This window comes from Hyalella azteca, unplaced genomic scaffold (genome assembly GCF_000764305.2).
Source record: "Hyalella azteca isolate HAZT.00-mixed unplaced genomic scaffold, Hazt_2.0.2 contig14244, whole genome shotgun sequence".
Classification (NCBI taxonomy): domain Eukaryota; kingdom Metazoa; phylum Arthropoda; class Malacostraca; order Amphipoda; family Hyalellidae; genus Hyalella; species Hyalella azteca.
This window is the reverse complement of record NW_025944135.1, coordinates 525,718-548,868: the sequence shown is the minus strand read 5'-3', so window position 1 is coordinate 548,868 and position 23,151 is coordinate 525,718. Positions and strand designations below refer to the sequence as shown.

Genomic DNA, 23,151 nt, shown 5'->3' with positions numbered 1-23,151 from the left:
GCAAATGGGGGGCACCACCCCCAAATTAACTAGAAGAGTTCTACTACAATGCACCAAAACCTGGAGTTATTTTACCACAAAATATAATTGATTTTACCACCCGGTCTAAGTTACCCCAAGAGCTGGGGCAACAAAGACCATCACTTTTTTGAAATTACATAAAGACTATGAGAGGCAGGAGCCAGCAATTTATGGTGAGTGAAGCTAGAGTATAGACCTGTATTTTGCATGTTTCAATTCAAGTTTAATTTAGCTAGTAAAAAATTGCATCATTTATAAAAAAAAGTGGTCTAAGTTACCCCCATTTTACGGTATATATAGAATTGTGCACCAGGCATCATAGAATGAAAAGTAATTGACCTAAACTATGATTTATTTCTCCAAAACATGATGGTTGTCACTAAAACATTATTTTCTGTTTCAGGTATGTTTTTCACAATCTTTTTTGTTATAGTGAAATCACTTGACTCAATTAAAATTGTGCAAAATTACAAACCATCCTGTAAGCTTACAGATACAGAAGAACTGCTACATGGCTGCTGATATGAAGCTTGCATTGGACAAGGTCGTTGTCAATGCTCATTGGCATGTCCATGGATACAGTAATATCACATTAATAATACTGTAATTAATGAATATTGTAATATAATATCAATAAATGAAAAACAAGAAAAATTCACAGAAAATGTCATTTATTTTACATCCACATCATCTACAATGAAAGAGGAGGACTTCAGAGTACTGTTAGTAATGGATGAGTACACTCTGCATGCTTCAAACGTTTTAAAATTAACTTTTATTGCAAGTGTCCTGGATTACCCTGTTTCCAAGGGTATATCGGGATCGTTTTATTTTGCGTATGGCACCTTACAAATAGCATATGGAATTTTTCAATTTTAGTGTTTTTGGTGTATTGCTATTTAATTTTCTTTTTCTTTTTTGAAATTAATTTTACACAGCTCAGCTGACATGATTTTGACTGAAAATTAGTAAATAAGTACAGAAAATTTCAGCATCCTGATTAAAATTTTCAATTTCATCATGAATCATTTGAGGTAAGTTAATCACTATTGCTGCAATGCATCTATTACTAGAAACCAATTTTTATCAAATTTCTTGATGCATATTTTTCTCATTTGCTGTAGAAGCCAGAGCACAGGTAGGTATATATATAGATGAAAATCAGACATTTGATAAGTATCATGACCCAGAAGATAAATTGCAATCGTTTCTAGTTTTCCAAAAATTGTCTTCACCATAATTCTGATCCTAACCATATTTTACTTGTGAATTGTAGCTAGAATGGCATTTTAAACTAGGATTAAGTGGTAATATTTGTCCAAATTGAGCAGTACCTATTTATTATCCTCATTTGTTTTGATGCTGTGCCATTTATGCAAATGATGTGTCACACATTTAAAACTGGCATGCAGACTGTGTTCAGTAAAACATACCTAGTGCAAGAAAAATGCAATGTCAATAAAGTTTGCTCAATTTTTCTTGCCTTAAATTAATTATAGACTATTTTATTTGATATGAGGTTTACCAACTTGGTTTTTTATTATGTGATAATTAACATTCATTTCCTTCTGCAGGGTTGGTCAACATCATTGCTCATCACCTGATAAGCTTTTTTTTGCTGTAAATGGATCAGATCGGACCATCCGAGTTTACCTTGTCCACAGTGGCAAGCTTTTGTATGAGTATCAGCCTTCTAAGCAGCTGTCAGCTCCTGTTTCATCCCTCCAATTTTCTCTTATGAAGGTATATAGCTCAATTCAAGTCCATAAATCAAGTCAATAGCATTTTGAAATTGAATATTTTCTCCTGTAAGTGTAAAAGAGAGAGAGATAGAGTAACCCCTGTATTAGACAAAATATGGGAATCCACAACCTGAAAAATCCACAAAATATATTTTAGTGTGATGTAGGTCCTCCTTTTGAGGCAATTACAACCTCAATTCTCAGAGGTATTTATTCATACAAATCGTGAATTGTTTCCGAAGGAATTTTAAAACATTCTTCAGTTAAAACTCCCTCCAGCTCTCTAAAAGACAATGGCAGTGGGAATTGACTGTTGGTTGTCTTGCATTTCTAAAATTGTCCATACATGCTCTATAATATTCAGGTCTGCTGTTTGTGGTGGCCAAATGAGATGCTCAACTTCATTAGAATGTTCCTTGTGCCATTTTCAGTGCATTTTCTCAGTTATGGAAAAAATGCACTATTGTGCTCGCCATGTCCATCCACCTGTCTGTCTGTCCGTCCATGACTTCACGTTTTTGTTGACAAAAAAATGTGCTCTCTTTCACTCACTGCAGTTAGTACCGGTACTGAGTTATATATTTTTTTACGATTCCAGCTGTATGAATCAGGGCATTATTATCTTAAACAATGGCATTCCTCCCTGGAAACAGTGCTTGAACCATTGCATGAACATGCCAAACATAAACATGGCCATAGGCTGGAAATAAGGTAAATGATGATTGGTCAGAGAGAATCACATGTTTATACTGCTTAAGGGACCAATTCTGGAGGTTTTTACACCACTCTAAATGCTTTGAATCATTTGTACTTGAAAATAGAGGCTTTCTAATTGGAGCAGCTCTTCCATAGAATCCAGATCTGTGCAGCTCCCAGTGGACTGTCTTTATGGAAACTGTGTTCTGTAGTTGCCCATTGAGGTTTGCAGTAATTTTAACAGCCGTGGTATTCAATCAATTTCATTCACTTGTCACAATTCAATTTAGGTACCAACGGCCTCTCTCAGACAACTTTGACTTTTGGCCATACCTGTGCCTTGCTGAGGACGTTTTACCTTCTCTTTCAAAAGCAGTCACTACTTCAAAGACAGTACCTCTAGAAACGTCACACATTATCCAGAAGTTTCTGTCACACTAGCACAGCTCTGCCATACAGGCACCAACAATTTGCCCTGTTTGAAAGTCAGAGAGGTTTGCCATTTAGGTTATACTTATTTGTTAGGTGATAGACACAAAATATACCAAAGACATATGTGCAAGGAAGAAATAACCATTAGCAGCAATAATAAAACCTAAAAATTAAATACATTTTTATTCTTTATAACATGTTCAAAAATGACGATATCAAAATTTCAGGCGTTTCCCTTATTTTGTCCAACCCCTGTATATCTGAACTAATTTTACCTAGGTATTGTCCCTACTAGTATGGTTATATATACCTATATATTCTCGCATATCTAAGTTGTATATATAACTATATTTTCTAATTTTAATTGAATGAACTAGGTACCCGTACTTGTGATAGCATTCTTTAATATTTCAAAATGATGCCGGTGACGGTGTGAAGTATTAAAAAGGTTTACATTAATTAGAGTTGGTGTAGTTCGGCAGAAGCTTCTCTTTTATGCAAGTTTGATTGAAGACCAGAGCATGCTTTTTATTTACAATCTTCTTGTTCGTCTTTTCTATGAGTCGAACCAAATTTCTAGCTGGAGCCGGGAGATCGAAAAGCAGGTTTCCGAATGACATTTTAATAGATTGCAACGTTTCGAAAATACAATTTTCATTATCAAGCTGGAGATGGTTTTACAACATTTGAAATTGAATTTGAAATGACTGAAGTACATATGAATGGTATAGTGGATACAATAAAATAAATAATGTGGATACAACAAAATATATAAACTTAAAATTACTCCGAAAATAATTTCAGCGTCCGGACGAATCCAGTAGTTTGGAGGTTGATAGCCGGAGACTCGCTCTTGATAATGAGAGCCTCAGCTATCATCAGTCTCGATGGGTCGGGGCACCGCATAACGATGCTGGTGCAGGCTTCCAATGTCGCTCGGGTGATGGTCTCATTGTGAGCCTCCCGCATGTGGTTCTTAGGTCCTCCAGATTGTAGGTGGCATGTGAGTCGTCGGCTCAAGGTCGTACTTGTAAGTCCAATGTAGTTCATGTTTGGAAGAAGTCTACAACCTTCTTTATTACATGAGAATTTATAAACCACATTAGTTTCTTGAAGCAGACCAGTTTTTTTACAGGGATTATTATTCATTACAAGGTTTTTAATTTTCTTATTTTTGTAGTAGATCAAAAGTTTTATATTTTCGTTATCCGTTGTGCTCTTGACATTATCATGGATAATTGATTGAAGGACTCGTTCATCCACTTTGTAGCCACTGTTCATCTGGTTTTGGTAGAAGACCGTTGTGGGGGTTCCATTAGATACTGCTTCATTGTTGGTTCGGTTTTCTCTCGATCGGTAATTTGATATTTCAGTGTCAACTGTTCTATTTGAGAACCCATTATTCACTAGAATTTGTTTACACGATCTGAGTTCGGTTTTCAAATCCCTCTCGGATGTGCAGGTCTTGAATGCTCTTTGTATGAGAGCGCGCACTGTGTTGGTTTTATAGCGCTGCGGGCATTCACTTTTTTCGTTAAGCACTTTCCCGACATCGGTAGGTTTTCGGTAAACATTAGTGACAAAAGAATTATCTTCAATTCGCACTAATATATCTAGGAATGGTAATTTGTGATTTTGTCCAATTTCATGGGTAAAAGTCAAGACTGATTCATGTTCCAAAGCTCTTCGCAGTTCGATCAAGTGCTCTTCGAATGTCATCTACGTATCTGCAGTAAAGCTCAGGCTTGATCTGTGCATTGAGCAACACTTGATTTTCCAGTTCACACATGTAGAATTCTGCGAAAGTTGAATTCTACAATTTATTAGAGTGTGAAGTGTTTTAATGTATTTATGATATGTCCTCCAGCAATGAGCTGGACACATTTTTTTGACACATTTTTATCTATGTTGGCAAAGCTTTACTATCATTAGAAATTTTACTATCTTGAATCATTCACAGTGAATTAATGAAAAACTATTTTGGCTTTAATAAAGCTCTTTTCAGTTGGCATGGTTGGGATGACTGAAGCTCACTATTACTTGCTATTTCTTTAAATAATAAAAATTAAGATCTCAATTAATATTGAAATTGAATGTTGCTTATTAGGTACACATTAATAACCACTTTTGTAATACTAGAGAATAATTGGCATGAACAAGAAGACTTCAATTATAACCCTTAAAACAAAGATAATTTCTGTTGTTGCCTAAATTGAAATTCTGGATTTCAGTACTATTATAGAATCATTACTTACACACTTTTCTTACCAGCAGTTGAGGAAACAATGATTACATGCAACTAGTCACTACTATGTTTTGACCAGCATGAGGATTCTGGAGATACCTAATTTAGACCTCAAGAAACCTGTGATTTGGTACACAGTCAACCATAAAAATTTTCAAAAATTGACTAAGCAAATTTGGGAAATATTAAAGCTATAAAAAATGTACAATTATGTATGGATAACCAAAGCAAACTTGAATTTATTTTTTAACCGATTTGGAGTAAAATCTTTTTGATGTTTAATTACTGTTTACTGCAACATATCGGAAAGATTCTATTAATTACTTTCTGAAAGCGCATTGTACTCTCCTTGTACAAATTTGTAATTGTTTTTTGCAGGATGGAAAATCATATAATGTGCTGTCCCTTGGAACTGTTGACGGCAGACTAATCCTCTACAATCTGCCAGCAAGTCGGGTATTGAAACAATGGAAAGCAACCTCAGGAGAAATTGCCATCACTGCCCAGCAGTGGTTGTCAGCTAACGCTCTGGCAGTACTCACAAGCAACAATTTTTTAACCATTTGGGATGTTGAGAAACAAGAAATTATAAGGTGATAATTTTAACTTCATTTGTCATCTTTCCATGCTTGCTTTATTCAAAGTATTTATATAAAAGATATAGGTACCTACAGTACCCCTATATTGTATGCACAAATTCCCCTTTCTTCTGCTGTTGCATTTTTATGTCAATGATTTTTTCTGTAATTTTGAACATAATTAGAAGTCTAATGCTTCCAACATTAATTGCATTTCTGCAGTGGATTATTGGTCAAATGGTTCAAATGTTAATTAATTGATCTCATTTCCAGGCAGTTCAAAGTGAGCGGCAATAGAAGCATGTGCAAGGTAACAGCGTCAGTCATGGCTATCTCAAGTCAGAGTATTGAGCTGCTACACATAGGAGCAAATGGCCTCAAACGCAAGAAAAAGGCTATAAGTAAATCTGGCTGTGAAAATGAAGCAGAACCTGGAGCTGTGTTGCGCAAGTTAACTGGGCATGCTTCAGAAACCAGCTTCTTGCTCCCCGTGCTCCAAAAAGTTACTAAACAACCTCTATATCTGATTTCAGCCTCACATAATGATGTATTTGTTTACATTTGGTAAGTTATGTTCTTGTTTCTTGATAAATATATTGACTGGTTTTCTCCTTAAGAATTCAACATTTAAGTCAAATTAGCTGTTGAATAAAAAATTTAGATTTTTTAATTTGTTGATAACTACTACAAAATTTACCAATTTCCATTGCCTTCATTCAACTTTTTCAAGCCTGGCTCGATAAAGTTTTCTATTTTCCTGTGATAATTCTAAAAAATTGCTTGATTTTTTCAAGGGACTTGCCTCTGAAATTCACAAAGAATGATACCAACAACACGAGACAGTCATTGGAGTCTCCTCGCTGTGTTCTAAAAGCTGTGGAGCAAGTTGCTGACGTCATGACCACGACACAGAATGTAGCTGTCGTTTCAGCGCTTGGAACGTTGCGCCTGTTTTGTGGATGCTTTAGCGTGTGAGTACGCTAGTTTCCTATCAAAATTACTGATAATTATTTTCCATTGTATTCTATTGAGGCTTGTTAAGTAAGCCTCCATACTCTTGGTGTCTGAAAAGAAGTATATTCTGTAGGATTGATTAAGATCCCCATTCACCAGTTATCAAACATTTTTGATCTAAAACTCTTATGCCCTGGATGTAGATCTAAGCTCTTTAACTTTGACGTAATATGCTGTAAGAAGGATACGTATGGATTATTTTGTTACAGACTAAGGTGCATGGAAACTTATTCATAAATAAGAAAGTATTTTATTGTTTGATGATGTGTTTTTTCTTTTTTCTCAGATCAAATTTGCAGAAGCCCATTGCTGCTACGGGCTGCCTCAGACTCTACAGCAATGAAGAACACACGGTAGTGATGCCCATACAACAGGTCTGCCTGTTGACTGCCACACACGTGCGCATCGTCTACGGAAAAGGCAGCTGTTTGCGTATTGAAGAACTGGTAAGAGTTTCATTACAAGCAAATTTATGCACAAGGCTACCTATAAAATTTGATCACAATTGCTCATTTTAATACAACCATTACAATGATATTCAGTTATTAATTAATTGTTCACTTTACCTTCAACGTCATGTAATTACCAACTCTCGTGCCTGTCTTTACTTTCATCCGAACTTGAAAATATTCTTAAATCTACTACTGTAAAATACAAAGCATGTACGTAGGTAGTTAAAATAATACTACTATAGTTGTGTGTAATTTCTAGTAATTAAAAAAATTAACTGTGATTTTCTAACGCGGTATGCATTTTTTCCCACAAATTTAAATGCCAGAGAGTAAATGGAAACATTTGCATAGGAATTTTTAAATATCATACGAAGTAATTTCACTAATGAATTATATTTTTGTCAGCGAATATCTAACTATGCTCACGAGAATGTTATTGAGAATCAGTTGTTTATGTGTGCAGAGCCTGTCTGTGCTGCAAGGTGATGTGAAGCTCACCAGAGCAGATTTTGCGACTCAGAGCGCAAAGAAGAACAGGAAAACAGCTCATCTTCTAAACACTCAGATGGAGCACCCAAAGGCGACTTTTGCCACATCTGCACAGATGCCGCCTCTCAAGGTGATTGTTACATAATTATTTACCAATTAATTGCTACATACTTTTCGGATGAGAACTTCTGCTTTATCATTGATACACCTTTGTTGATTTTGAGGAGTAAATATTATTTAATCTTGATCTAATTATTGTAATTTCGGGTTGAGATTTTATTGTTCAATTCTATTCGGCTTCTTTTTAAAAATGATGTTATGAATTTATTTGTTCATATTTATTAGATTTATTATTTGAAAAGTTATTTGTGTTGTGTGCTCAGGTAAGAGGGAAACGTAAGGACGTTGGAGAAGATGTTGCTGTGACGGACAACCTGCCCATGGAAAGCCTCATGACGGCCATGAACATCACAACTGATGTCAGCATCACAGAAACGTCTGCTGATGTTCTCAACAAGAAAAGTCAAGCACAGCTTCTGCTACAGGTCTGCTTCATTCAGATGATTGATCGTTTTTATTTATCTCGTTAGCAGTTGGGTTAATTTTGGTAAAAAATTGATTGTGTTTGTCAAAAACCCCCATAATTAGTGGCTCTTTAATGAAAAAGGAATTGTAGGCTTCTGAATTGCAAATAGCATAGTTTGTCAGTTTTCATGTATCCAGTTAACTGCTTGACTTTGATTTACTAACCTTGGCTCGCCTCGGAAGAATAACCCTTGTAATATTTAAACTAGGTATTGAGATACATCTTTACCCTTACGAATTCCCAAATAGGTTTATCTCACAGGCTCCAATACTTAACGTTGCTAGAGAGAAATGTGTACTAGTTTTGCACTAGCTTCTTTATTAAAGGGCTTCAACAGCGTGCAGAAAATACGTGCTGGTTTTAGTTTGCCGGTATTTTAAGGCTTCAACAGCGCGTAGAAAATGTGTGCTGAGTTTCAATTCAATGTTTATTTTAAGGCATCATCAGTGTGTAGAAAATGTGGGCTAGGTTTTCATTCCCTTGTCTCTTTAAGGACATCAAGAGCGCGTGGAAATGCGTGCTGGGTTTTCATTCGTTTGTCTCTTTAAGGGCATCAAGAGCGCGTGGAAATGCGTGCTGGGTTTTCATTCGCTTGTGTATTTCAGGGCATCAACAGCGGCGACAGTCAGTTGCTGCACCGAGTGCTCACCAACACCAACGTTGACGTGATCAAGCGGACGGTCTCCTGCCTGCCGTGCGTGGCCGTCAGGCCGCTAATCCTCGAGATGCACTCCTTCCTCAACACCTACTGGCATAAGTGAGATACTTTCGCTTTAGTGAAAGTAGTGTGAAAGTTTCACACTAGTTTTAGTGTGAAAGTAGTTCTCTTGAGCTTTTTCTCGGCACTTAGTGTAAGAGGAGACCGTGGACTTTCCCTAAGGCATTTAGTGTAGGATCAGTAATGTGCTTAGGCTTTCTGATAAATTTATGGTGTAGGAGCTGTAATGTGCTTCGTGACAATCGTAAAATTCGTGGCAATTGTATACTTCAATCGAATATATAATGATAATTTTCACCTTTCTTATCGTCTATCAGCATCACTTCTATTTTTACTTTTAATTCAAAGCGCCCAAGTTTCCAGCAATTATACATCCAACTGCCAAAAATAAAATGATTAACTGAAGTAACAAGTGCTGACTGGAAGAAAAATTGAAGTAACAAGTGCTGACTGTAAGATTAACTGAAGTAACAAGTGCTGACTGTAAGATTAACTGAAGTAACAAGTGCTGACTGTAAGATTAACTGAAGTGACAAGTGCTGGCAGTAAGATTGACTGAAGTTACAAGTGCCGACAGTAAGATTGACTGAAGTAACACCGCTGACTGCAAGAGATAATTTATCTGTAACAATACAAGAAGTATACATTTTTTAGTCGGCCTTGCCCGAAGCAACATGACAAATTGTAAATTATCTATTGCGAACACGGCTTTTCAATTCCGATTTGTTGGCTGCAGTGCTGTACCTAATTCTCGCTATAACATTTCATATAACTCATTAGTATTCTTAGGATATGATTCGGACGTTGAAGTGTCATGGCACACTAGAGCTCCGCCTAAACATAAGCTGTCTCTCGGGTGATTTATTTGTACACGACTTGAATTGTTTATTCTCCCGTGCAGGAATATATCTTACACGCTGTGGTTGAAAGAAATAATCTTCCAGCATCTGGCCTTCATCAACTCGTTGCCCGAGCGCGACTCTCTCATACGCCCGTTCAAGCAGTACTGTAGCGCCCACAAGGTGCACCAGCTCAAGACTTTCGAAGTAAGAGCGGTCACTGTGCTTAGAGGGAAAATATTGTTGTGGTAGAACGTTACTTGGTAAAGCATCCTGGTGGAATAGTATTATCTAAAAAGGTATTATCGTGTAGTATATTGTGGTGGAACTTATTTTGGCGCAAAGCATTCATCTGGATAGTATCGTGAAAGCCTTGCTAGTGCGATTCTGGTGCTAGTTAGCTATTCATCGATCTGCTATGTGGATTCTTATCAATGGTAGACCAATGTTAGATACAGTGTACACCAAGGTTAGATACAATGAAATATGCGCCGTCTATTCAGCAGAACCCCAACATTAAACTTTGAAAAATTTCTGGTGTACAATATCTAATTACGCGCATGAAGGCATCTTGGCGTGGCTCTGACTAAGTAGTGAGACGGTGCGTATACTGTCACTAAATATCTAAGAGATGATAAAACTCGCCATTGTTTTAATTTTTTCGCTCCTTGCTTTTATTTGGATTTATCATTGTATGGTGAAAAATGGGATAAATGCTTTACTTCAGTTGTCTTAATAAATTATACGTTTAAAGGTTACTGAATTAATTTTAATATGTTTATTTAGATATGAAACTATTCTTTTCAATTTTTATAATTATAAGTGATAAAACGCCCACATTCCACATTTATTTTCAGCTGAAAAGACGTTTGGACTCCATTCAGCACAACATAAATCGAACAAAGACATTGGAATCTGATGCCAAGACTTTCACGCCACTCATAGTCGTCAGAGAAGGTAAATCATTTATCGAGGAAGAAACGCATTCCTTATCAGTGCTGCTTTCAGTGTCACCTTAAAATTTTATTTTTGTGCAACCCTTCTGAGATTTAAGAATTTTTTGAAATTGAGAGAGTTTCTGAATGTGAATGAAGTTTTTGTTGGCTACTTTGAATTGGCGCTCAGCATTATGGTGCTGTTACATAGTCTATCATTCAAAATGTCATAACACGCTGGTTCACAAGATGGGGAAATTGCCTGATGGTGCAGTTATAATTCAAGTCATTCGCGGTGTGAGCTACGCGTTCTTGGTTTGCATTCGTTCTGTTTTTGATAGACGAGATAATTTTTTATTTAACATGTGAAACTGAAAATGTATATAAAGTGCAAAATCTTAAAGTTTCATCTCGTATTCTCACAGAATCCAGTGACGATGAAGGAGGAGAGGATGTGAAAAAACGCTTCAAAAACGATGGTGTGTGAAGAATATATTGTTGAAATTATTTCGTACTGATATTTTAATGGTTGATATATGGTACGTGATATGAAACGTATGTATGGTTGAAAATTTTTATTATTATAATCCTGGTATATCATGGAAAGCATTTCATTATGATCTGCGCTTGAGGGTTTATTTCGCTAATGAACATTTGGTAAATATGCTAATTTCTGTGGGCCTCTTTGAACGACTCTTTTTACGTCTGGAGTTTCCTTTTGCATTTTTTAAGCTCATATCAATCACTATTGATTTTTTTTCCCAATGGTGTATGCATTTCTTTTACTGCTTTGAGACTTATTAAGTTTCTTTTAAACTGATGAGCTAAGTTTTAATTTAATGTCTTTTCTTTTTAATATCTTTTTCAGAAATTTCGGCTATGGAATGGGACGATTAGCCTGCATTTTATGGACTTGTAAGTAAAATTTACTGTATTAAAATGTCCAATCAGTGTCTACTTCTTATTTTCATAGTTGATTATTTCAGCGATGAAGAAAAAATTATACGTAAGGAAATTTTCGAGTACCAGCCGCGGACATTATTTGGGGTTAAGGCAAGGTTATCATTTTTATTTTAATGTACAGATCACACCTCAATGGGTGGGGACTTGCGTATTGTGGTTACGAATTTTCTTGATTAAGCAGTTGGTTCACTGTACAAATACTTAGATTTGCGTGTAATATGCAGTTTTGCATCAATTTATATGAAAGTTTCTATGTTGAGGAACTCAATGCACATAATTTGCATGGTTTAATGATTGTACTCGGAGATCTGCGAAGACAAGGCGCGGTCAAATAACTTCTCTCGAAACAGTTTTTAAATGAAGAAATGCCAATTTTAAATGAAATCAATCCCGTTTCATTCTTTATAATATGAATTCATAAGAGACATCTAGGAAGGAATAGAATAAAATCTTTTAAAAACACATTTTTTATTACAGAACATAAGTGTTTTTTCCAATGATCCGCCTTGTAATAACATTCACTGTGAGGTCGGACCGATGAAATGCGACAAGTAAGAATTTCTGCCCGTACAAATATAACTAGGGGAGAAAATTTTGCCACTACCAGGTTGGAAATATGATATTGTATAACAATGTTACTGCACTTAATTTGACGCTACAATTATTCAGTATTGGCGAAAGTTAATCTCCATGTTGGCACGTGGGTGCCTGCATCAAGTCTTTCTAATCACATCGATGAGATTAGGTCACAACATAAATGAAGAACAGTGTTTTTAAGTGGCCTACATGCAAAATAGAAAAGCAGCAAATGCCCGTATAATAAATAATGTGATCAACTGAAGCAATGAAAACAGACAAAATTGGAAAAAATTCTTTGTAATCGCGCCATGTGAAGTGATGAAGTGATCGTCAGAATGACGGTGACTAACTCCGTTGCCCGTTCAGCATTTGTGGCTGATAAGCGCTGATATAAAAATGAACCTAACAGAGTAAAAATCATTTTTGGTAGCCTGGTCTTCAGAGTAAAAAATTGAATCGACATTTTTTATTGCAGAATCCAGGGGTATGCACTGTAAATTACAGTTACCTCTGAAAAATCGAGCATCACGTTCACGGTCGCAATATTTCCAGAGAGAAATTATGAACACACGCGTTTGTTCAGATCAGTAGAACTCTGATACCTGTAGAAAACGGTTTACTTTTAGAACAAAAGTAATATGTAGAACGTTTACGCAGATATTCCTTTTCATTCTATTTCTGAGATGAAATTTACCGCTCTATTTCCATACTCAATTTACTGGTGGATATAAGGGACAGAGAACTTATTTGTGAGGAAAGTATTTAGAAGTTAACTGGAGCAGAAATCTTTCTCTTCGTAATGTAAATACCGGTTACCTCTCGACTCTTACACAGAAGTTAATACACCAAGAAATTATTCTTGCATCAATATTAATAAAAATGCCTTCACTAGTGTAACGAGCTTAAGCTCCGATCACATGTCGAATCACGAGTGCAAACAATCAATATTAGTTTAACGATATACTTAGCCAGAATCTGAGGAAAGGAGTCAATAAATTTGCTGATATTTCAAGATTAAATTTTGCACTAACCTCATCGAAATGTCCGTACTTTGTCATTGAGTTTCGCCATCTCAGATATCGCTGAGCAGCGACATAGATAAAAATAAACGAGTATTCGACGGCGCACTGCATAGATACGCTGTTGAGTTGAGCGTTAGAAACTTTTAAATTATTTCAGGCCCAGAACGCTCATCTAATTACCAATGATAAAGCTTACCAGTGAACCCTAATTAGGGCTCAAAAATAAGTGATTTCGAGCGCATAATCCGTAACCGAGGCGCCTTTTGATAATTATATCGAGAAACGAAAGGTAGTTAGGTTTCTTCTTAAATGAAGGAAATGAGAATGCAATTTCGGGGCGAATCGCAAAGTGAGCGACAGAAGAATGGAAGCAGGCGCTAGATCAAACAACTTCATAACCTTACCCACTAAGCTTTCCCACTAGATAACATCAACAGCAAGTACTCTTGCGGAGACATTTACGGCAGTCCAATAAAAGGGTATACTCTATTGAGGAGAACTACAGCGTCTCAAGTCAAAAAGCCAGAGCATGATGATGACGATACTAATCGTATTAGAAAGAGTGACAGAAGCTCGCGCACACACTCTAATATTTACACATTTCTAGTCAACACTCAGCGCTGTTTCGAGTCAGGAGGGACTTTCTCTGTACATGGAAAAGCGGCGGCTGTAGGAAGAATGGTGTTCATAAGCTCAGTTGGTACGACTTCGTTTAGATGGCATCGTTATAATTTATGTCAAAGACATAGAAAAATTGAACAACGAAGAGTTTCAACGCTTCGAGTATGTCAACCTGGCGTCAAAAAATTTGAATTTGAGTTCACAAAAAGGGCAGAGCGCAAAATTGGGCAATTGGTGCTCTCATTGAATTAAAAAAAAAAGTTTAGGTTGGCGCGACATAATGGTCGAATATGGACAGTATATTATATCGTGTTTTTTAGTATCAACGCCGTAGGAAATAATCAATAGGTATATCAAAACAGACATTATGGGAAAAATTATGTCAAAATGACACCATCGAGTGGAAAGATGTCACGGAAATGAGCTCGTCAAGCGCTACATTGTAATTTTTCTAGGCAGGATTGACATGTTAATTTGTATGAATTTTCTCCAAGAAACTCTTACTAACATAGACGAGCTAAATAAATTCGTGGAATTTCAAGAGCATCATGAAAAACAACGCAATGAAGCTAATCTTTTGGTTTGTAAAGCAATGTGAAGGGAATGTTCGACAACCTGACAATTTTTCCACCGTTCGATGAAATTCACTGATGACGATCTTATCACAATAATAGTGGGTTGAACAAAGCACGAGCTACCTACCCACCGGGCACCTGCCGTTAAAATAACGTTGATTAAACGTTATTTCAACGAAATCAACTCGTAATCAACGTTTTCAACGTCATCTACGAGGAAGGTACTTACAGTCGTACGACCTGAGCTCGTTACACCTCGCATCTTAATCTATAATAACTTGATCGCTCTTTACTGTCATTATTTACAATCTATACACACGAGGCAAGATTACTTCACCAAAAAATGCACAAATATTCAGTCACGAGACCTTCGAACAGGTCCAGCCTTCTATCGACAATCATAAACAGGAAAAAGGCGCCCCTTCACACACGAAGCGCTGTAGACGCTCTGATGTCTGTCACTGGATTGCACGGAGTCAATGTCGCATACACTTGACCAGCAATTGTTCATTTTTTTTCATTCACGTTGATCACAACTTGGTTGAATCCGCCTTTCACGTAGACGACTAACACTTCAGGAAATTCCGACTCGCTGCGCCGTAGCGATTTGCTCTGATTCACCATCAACATTCAGAATTAAGTCCCTCACAAAAGTGGACATTTTCAGGAAGAGGTAATGAGGATGCATGCATCTTGAAACAAAAGTAGCAATGTAGTCAACTCAAAGAAGAACATTTTTAATATACGAGATATTTAAGCTTCAAAATTGTTGATAATTCGAGCTCAACTCTAAAGACATGTAAGACAATGCGTTAGGCAATAACCTAGTCAACTTTACCTCGCTAACATAATGTGATTTCTCTCTAAACGAACGCATTAACTTACAAGCTACAAACTTATTTAGAAAATATTATGAAATGATCGCAGTTCGTTCAGCTAATTTCATTTTAGAGATCATATTTGCGCCGGATAATTGGAAAATTATTTTTCAGTACCTGCTACATGTAGACTATAAATAACTCGGTAAAGACATGTAAAACGATTGAATATATTATCATGATAAGTCTTTTTGATAATTGGTTTTGTATGGAATTATTCCTCCAGTCGCATTACAGGCTCATGACCCCGTCAGGACTGGAAGCCACGAGTGAAAAATGAGATGACAGTTCAAACGAGATGTGGGTTAAAATAACTACGTTATTTGAATGTTTTATCTTGTACGCGATAAAGTGACGATGGATCAAATTTTATTTACTCTTTCACAATTAAAAGTCAAAGGAATAATTTCAACTGACCTAACCAAAATAAGTATAGAATACGGTACCGGTACATACCGTATTTTATAGCAGAAGGAAGAAATACATGGAAGAATGGCACAAATATCATTCGTCATGAAGAAATCGAAAAGAATTTTAAACACGCCTCATTGGAAATAATTTGAGTAAATTTTACTGCGCTCTTGTTCAGCGTATAAAATTCCAGATTGAATGTAACGCCGCAACATTAATGAGATAAGATGTGCAATTTTCCAGCAGCTCAACGTGATGCCCACGTTCATTTTCTCGCTGTTCAAAAGCAAAAAATCAAAAGCTATCAAATAATTAACTATCAAACCAACGAAAATATCAATCGCAATCAAAAACCTGAATTAAATAGGTGAATTTGTTCGAGATTCCTTGGTTTTGCAAGGGAACACAGTGCAGGTATATATAGGGAGTTTTTGCAAAACACAAATTAGAAAATTAAGCGTAAGCAGCAAACCAGGTATTAGACTCGCGCGTGTTCTGAAGAAAATGCGGAACGGAAATAGCATCAACATTATGCACCCATACAATGTAGGATGATTACACGTTGTACACATTCCGATCGCGTTTCGTTGATCATCGAAAGCTCAGAGCTCACTCATCTCTGGAACATTTTTGTAGGAGAATCTAAGAGCGACGGCTGAGTAAATGCTATTAGGGAGAGCCACACGACCATAACAACTTAGTAAGCCAACAAAAAAGTAGCCCTAAGAGTAAATGCCATAGATATTTGGTAACATATTGCGGGAATAAATTCATTAAAAATTAAGCTGCAAAAAGAAAACTGAACATTCATTTTTTGATCATGAGTGAACTCGCGACATCGCGCAGAACGATATATACTCGAGCCACGGACAAATTAAAACTCGAGCCATAATAATAAATTAACCACTAGGAAAATACTAAACGACGTTCAACCAGTAAATCAGTAGAGGAACATTAAAGTCTGATCTTCGCTAAATAGAGAGGCAGATGACAAAAGGATGATTTCTACGGAAAAATGGAAATATTCGGGATAGTTTTCTGATACTGTTATCCAAATGAGTAATTGATGAGTGACAATATAAAAAATGCGAAAATTGTGGACACTGCAGTTTTACTTTAGAACGTGACGTGAGTGTGCGTACACGCTGTCTGTACAAAACAAATTAATTCCTTCAATACGATATCGTGAATACCCCACGAGAGAAATTAAAATCAAAGTAGAATATGGGAACCTGAACAAGACAGCGTTTTAAGGTAAAAAAACATTTCGTGAAAACTGCTACTTGTTTTCCACACTGAAAGTATGACCGTAAAGTATCACTTTGAGTTTTGCGAAATTGAAAAGAATTGTGAACATTCACTATACTCTAACTTGTAAAATATCACTTCACAATCTTGGCAACCAATCGGTTCCTGCTAAAACGCGGTCAGGAGTGGGAGTTGGTATTACACTTCAAGGGTTTAAGATTTGTTCAATTTGAAAAGAAGAGCATTCAGCATATACGTTACAACAATTTTTTATTCCAACATCCATGCACAGCTTGGCAGGTTTGATTTACACCATTTTAGTGAGAATTGACAGGACGTTGATAAAAGATCGACATACTTTTTTCCCAACAGACGCACTTCGAGTCACGATCGTATAAGTTGATTTTGTAAACAACATATCAGATGATTTGCTTCCACAACAAATTAAACAATTAAGACAGAAACATTGGTCTTCGATATTAACTTGCGAAAGCAACGTAACTATTGCCCCGTACCATTGCCTTCAATGCTCTAGCAATAAGTTAATGCGCATACAGTCCACATTTACAACATTGCTGAAAATGCAATACTTCATTTGTATTGCTCATTCAATGATGAAGCATGATCGAACCAATTCAGATCAAACTAATGAGAACCCACCAGGCAAATGACGTTATAATTTATGAATGAAACTCAAAAAACTTTACTAAACGTTGATTCAACGAAACAACTTTTGATTCAACGTCAGATGACTGGTGGGAAGTACTGGCGCGTCAGATGACTGGCGCGATCACACAACTAATCTCTCCTTTAATGGAAAGACATTGTTAAAATAATACTGTACGAACATGACGCCAGAACTAAATAACTAATAGTTAATAAACCTGATCATGAAATAATGGCATTCCTTAAAATTAGTCTACAAACAGCACTTATTTAAAACATATTAGGAGGGGAGTGAGGTGAGAATAACATAAACGGTTCTGTTCAAGCGTATAGTCTTAAGCACTTGACGGCAGACGTTGACCAAACAGTAGCCGACGTTTAAGACGTCCATCAAACAACGGCCACGTTCAAGACGTCCTTCTGATAGTAGCCAACGTTTATGACGTCCACCAAACAACAGCCACGTTCAAGACGTCCTTCTGATAGTAGCCGACGTTGATGACGTCCATTAAAAAGTAGGGGACGTTTAAAACGTCCACCACACAGCAGCAGACGTCACGGTGAAGTGCCAATGAAGATGAAGCGATACCAGCACCTCGCCGCAGTTGTTTACTCCAATGGTGGAGCGGACGCTGCCCGTGAGAGAGAAGAGTTAGATTAACTTCGAATGCTCACAATACCACAGTTTTTCTTACAATTTACCATAACATCATTCAATTAGTATAGGTATTCGAGTGTGAACCACACTGTGCGATGCACAAAAAATGGCTGAATACATACATAAGCCTAGTGATATCAATACAATAAAATATGGTTGAGGTTATTTCACTTTTTATTTATTGCAGGAGTTCTTCAGAATAATTAGACACTACAAGCAGCACATCTACGCGTCGAATCATTTTTTGCAAAGTAATTAGTCTACAAATGAGACTAGTTATATAAAAGGAAGCAATGATGACCAACAAGGGAATAGAAACATGAAATCTAATTTAACACCGAACGCATACCAGAATTATGCAGAAGAAATGACACGCAAAACCCGTTTAAATTCTAAGCACAGAAAGATTCCCATATAAAGCCACAGATAAGTAAAGAAAAAAAAGTAGAGAACTTTAGTTCCTAATGAAGAGAGCGCGCGACAAGAGTGCAAGCAATAACTGGAATTAGTGGCAATAGATGAAGATGAGCCTAAGGATACAGAGAATGTATATAGTAAATCAATCCGTAATCCCCAACAGTCCCATAGCAATCGTAGGTATTATAATGTATGCAACAACACTGAAAACGAATGCAGTAAAAGGCTAAACAGCTACCAGAGACACGACGGCAATAAAAAACGTTGTAAACAGTTTGATATTACTACAAAATTTAAAAAAAGATACAACGCACAACAGACGGACAGAATAATGGAAAATAGCTGAATTCCCCAGACGGCGCTGAAACTTGTGTTACCTGACTTTTATTAACCCTTTATATTTTGAGGATAGCTGACTTTCAGGTACGAAGAACTTTAACGACGCCTGATTTATCCAAATAAAAAGGATTAACCGTTAGTTTATTGAGGGTTATTCTCGGAAACAGAATTTTAGGTACAAATAGCTTTAACAACGCTTATTGTATCCACGATGCAAGGCAATCAAAGGAGTTTCCGCGACGAGAATGAAAGGTTGCGTTACATCCATCTAAAAAAAATATTTCATCCCAAACCTACGACGACATCACATTAGCCATACGTTAAAGTGTGTTGAGAACCGAATAGGGTAAAGAAACGTTAACTAAAACAGAATTTCTAAAAAAAAACTTTCTAACGACTGAGGGGAATGGGAAGGTAGGTAGTTAAACTCAAAAGAACTGTCGAAGTGAACCAATTTCAGGATTTATATTTATTCCAGTACTTATTATGGTAATGGAAGGCGAGATTTCAATTTAGCCAGTAGCCAGTATATCCATATATTTTCATAATGTAGTATATCCAGGATGAAAATATTTTTAAATGAGAAACTTGCATTTTTTGTAGGACGTTGCGCTGGTTAACCAAGAAGGGAAATACTTAGTGAACCACTGGATTATTTGGTGAAGAGTGGGGGATTTAGACAAAATTTTTAAACTACTGTATTAGTTGGACAAGAGCGAGGGTATCTAGACAAAGTCTGGCACACATCGAATTAGATGGTGCAGAGTGGGGGATTTAAATAAAGTGTTTAAACCGCTGGATTATTTGGGCAAGAGTGGGGGGTTTAGACAAAGCAATTGAGGTGAGAGGAGGCAACTGCATGTAGAGAGCAGGCTAAGGGGCTTATGAATAACATTGGCTTACGCGCAGGTGCGGTTGGGAGCTACTTTTTAGCTTTGCCGTCATTATCCTGTCTTCGGGCAGCTCCTGTGGGACGTCAACACTCGTCAGATGTGGCAAGCTCATACAAACTTTATTTCATCACGAGAAAATAAGCTACAATCACGAAATTCATTTGTCAGACGTGGAAAGTTCATACAAACTTTATTTCATCACGAGAAAATAAGCAACAATCACGAAATTATCAGTCCTGATTTCAATCGTTATTAAATTCGTTTGACTGCAGTTCGTCATCTCAAACAACATTTTAAACTAGTTATTCTAGGTGTCAACATTCTATCACAGATGCTCTGATACGTCAAATCTTAAATGAATTGTATAATTCGTAAGTTTGGCTCTGTAAGTGGCATCTCCTGCACTTATAACACGCCAAGCGCCGACTCTTTCCTCTAAAGCCAGTACATAAACAAAGAAGATAAAAATAATCATTTTATAATGAACACGACGTATTCTTGGCTTATTTTGAACTTTGGACTCCGAAATTGAATTTGACTTGCATCACATCCAAAACTTTAGGTTAAACCATCGGTCTTGTGAACGTGTACTCTTTTCAGATCAATGCTAAAGAAAAGAGTGGGTCTTATTTACACAAAATAGTGATGATAATAATAATGGAAATCGTGGTTCGAAAAAAAAATGTGCGATTGGAAATGATAATGCTGAAGTGGTGAGGAAATAGAGGAACGGTCGAGAACTAATCAAGGCTACCGTACCATGGAAAATTGGTCAACATAAAATAAAGTATGGAAGTGGTCTGAAACAAAGTCTGGAAGTGGTCTCAAAGTGATGATGAAGGAGCCTCTCATAAAAGATAATATCAACGCAGTAATGGTGAGGTAACAACAGGGGATCTCACAGCGGTGGGGGTAAAGGTAACTCAAGCTGGCAGGTTGTTGACATTTGGTTGCGTGGCACCTGAGGATGTGAACAAGTCTTAAAAACTGCAGTGAAGTAATACGAGACGACCGTAATAATGCGTGTGCTTTGCTTGCACACCTCATTCTTGATATATACCGAAATACATCAATTCATTATCATATACGTTTTGAGTCAACATAAATTACGCAGAAAATGCGACATGAAATATTTTGCGTACGATGGAACAAGCGGGTGACGGTGGAGGTTGAGCGTACACAAGATAATAGAAAGATGTATGATCATAGAACTTATGCAAAAAAAAGAGAAGAAAACAAGCCACTACCTACCAACATAATAAATGAATATATAAATAAAAACTAAACACACAAAAAAGAGAAGCAAGCAAGAAGCAACGAGAAAACAAAAATTAAAAATCATATCCGTGATCAATGGGCAATGCTGGATAAATAGACACGTTAGCTCGTTAATAAAATACCAAACATCTTAACGCTCAAGAAGCGATCTAAATAACATAGACAAATTACGGACCAAATTAATAAGGCAAATTATAGAGCAAACAACTAGAAGAAATTATAATCCAAACTAGGACCGTTACTGCAGCTCGTATCCAAGCTGAACCCAACTGGATTTTCGCCGAGGATGCGTATCTACACTCGGTTCGATTATATCATTGTAACATGATGCAGGCTGACAAGAGTTAAGTGTTCACACTGACAACGAAATGTAGCCTGCTTCTATCACATAATGATAGAAATATTTATCGTCTAAAGTGTTCTCTCTGCAAATTTTGGGGGCTCTTAGGCACGAAGTACTCATGAAAGTTCCTTCAAATGAAAAAAAAATTAATAAATAGCATAGCGTTAAAGTTTAAAAATCGTACGCTATGAACCGAGAATTGAAGAAGATTGTATGGAAATGCTTAATTGATTCAAAACAATATTGCACCAACACAATAATGCACCGATATTGAAGATCAATAATAATCAACATTTTGGAACATACAAAGCGAATAGTGATGAAGCACGAAAGGCAGTTCAACGCCAACGATTGATAGCAATGACTTCGGAATTCACATTATAAGTTAGTTGACAATTACTCGTACAAAATTTCTGGTGAAATACTTGATCAGAGAAGCTAAAAGGGGGCTAGACAAGCTTCAACTACAGAACGAGTATTGTAAAAAATTACTGATGACTTTAGAAGAAGGAATTCTTGATAGATTTGAGCAACTCGGTGATCAGAAAGGAAAATATCTACATTGAGGTCTCAATAAGGCTCGCAACTACGAGTAACTTGAAAAAATGAATCACACCGAATCAAGCATTCGTAGCCACACAATGGTACAAGAGCCAACAGGAAGCAACAAAAATGTGAGAGCTTAAATCACGAACATCTTAGACGGGAATGAAGCCATAGAACTACTCATGAAAAGCAGGTTGCGCGCATCAGACTGACCACTTAGGGCAGGAAGGCTGATCTCAACGGTACTGCAGGCAAGAATTAACAGGGACAAGTCGAACATTACAGCACATCAGGTAAGGATTAAACACGGAACAGCTGGGATCAGGAACAGGCAGACTGACCCTTGGGTCTGTTGTAGTGGCCGCGCCCTTCGCCGTATCCATGTCTCGTGGGGGGCGCAGCAGCAGCGGCGGCGGCGGCAGGGATGGCAGGAGGAGGACCAGCGGACGGCACGCCAGGGTACGGCGGTGGAGGGTCGTCCGTACTGAAGCCTACCAAGTTGGGTGGCGATAAATTGGGTCCCATTAAACTGGGCGGCGATATGCTGGGCGCCACTAGTATGGGGGGCGCAAGATTGGAAACTCGAGGATTGGCAGAGACTCCTCCTGCAGGAGAACTTGACGCCCCGCGGCTGTTTCTTCTGTTACCTGAGGCGGGAGGAGGGAGTTGGATGCCTGAAGTGGAGGGCACAGAGTGGCGGTTGCCTCCTCTGCGGTCCCTGTTGTTGCGACCACCAGCACCTCGCTGCTGCTGCTGCCGTGACTGTTGCTGTTGTTGTTGTAGCTGCATGCTTTCTGGGTGGCCGCGGTTGTGCTGGTTACGCTGCAATAATAACCACGTGAATAGTGATGTTGAATAAGGTAATGCTGGTTATCAAACAACATTTATACAACTGCTTGAAGAAATTACCTCTGGAGAAGCTAACAGTTGGTGTGTTTCTTCAAACAGCAGCAACGAGATGGACCAG

The 23,151-nt window shown here is 37.3% G+C and overlaps 2 protein-coding genes across 3 annotated transcripts; one reads left to right on the top strand and one right to left on the bottom strand.

Annotated features, from left to right (window-relative positions):
* The first annotated feature begins 1,029 nt into the window (after positions 1 to 1,029).
* LOC108679994 lies at positions 1,030 to 11,697 on the top strand. Its single transcript, XM_018168745.2, has 13 exons — positions 1,030 to 1,055; positions 1,596 to 1,764; positions 5,515 to 5,729; positions 5,988 to 6,278; positions 6,509 to 6,685; positions 7,015 to 7,174; positions 7,644 to 7,799; positions 8,053 to 8,214; positions 8,861 to 9,012; positions 9,875 to 10,019; positions 10,670 to 10,769; positions 11,173 to 11,226; positions 11,616 to 11,697. Exons 1-13 carry the CDS (start codon positions 1,042 to 1,044, stop codon positions 11,642 to 11,644), a joined length of 1,824 nt encoding a protein of 607 aa, XP_018024234.1. The 5' UTR covers positions 1,030 to 1,041; the 3' UTR covers positions 11,645 to 11,697.
* A 464-nt stretch (positions 11,698 to 12,161) lies between these two features.
* LOC108679982 (neural Wiskott-Aldrich syndrome protein) lies at positions 12,162 to 23,002 on the bottom strand. 2 transcript variants are annotated; one of them, XM_018168729.1, is made up of 3 exons: positions 22,526 to 23,002; positions 20,028 to 20,090; positions 12,162 to 18,342 (listed from the first exon to the last, which is right to left on the bottom strand). In XM_018168729.1, exons 1-2 carry the CDS (start codon positions 22,971 to 22,973, stop codon positions 20,047 to 20,049), a joined length of 492 nt encoding a protein of 163 aa, XP_018024218.1. In that variant the 5' UTR covers positions 22,974 to 23,002; the 3' UTR covers positions 12,162 to 18,342; positions 20,028 to 20,046. The 2 variants fall into 2 exon arrangements, with proteins under 2 accessions (XP_018024218.1, XP_018024219.1); XM_018168730.1 differs by lacking the exon at positions 20,028 to 20,090.
* Between the last annotated feature and the right edge of the window lie 149 nt (positions 23,003 to 23,151).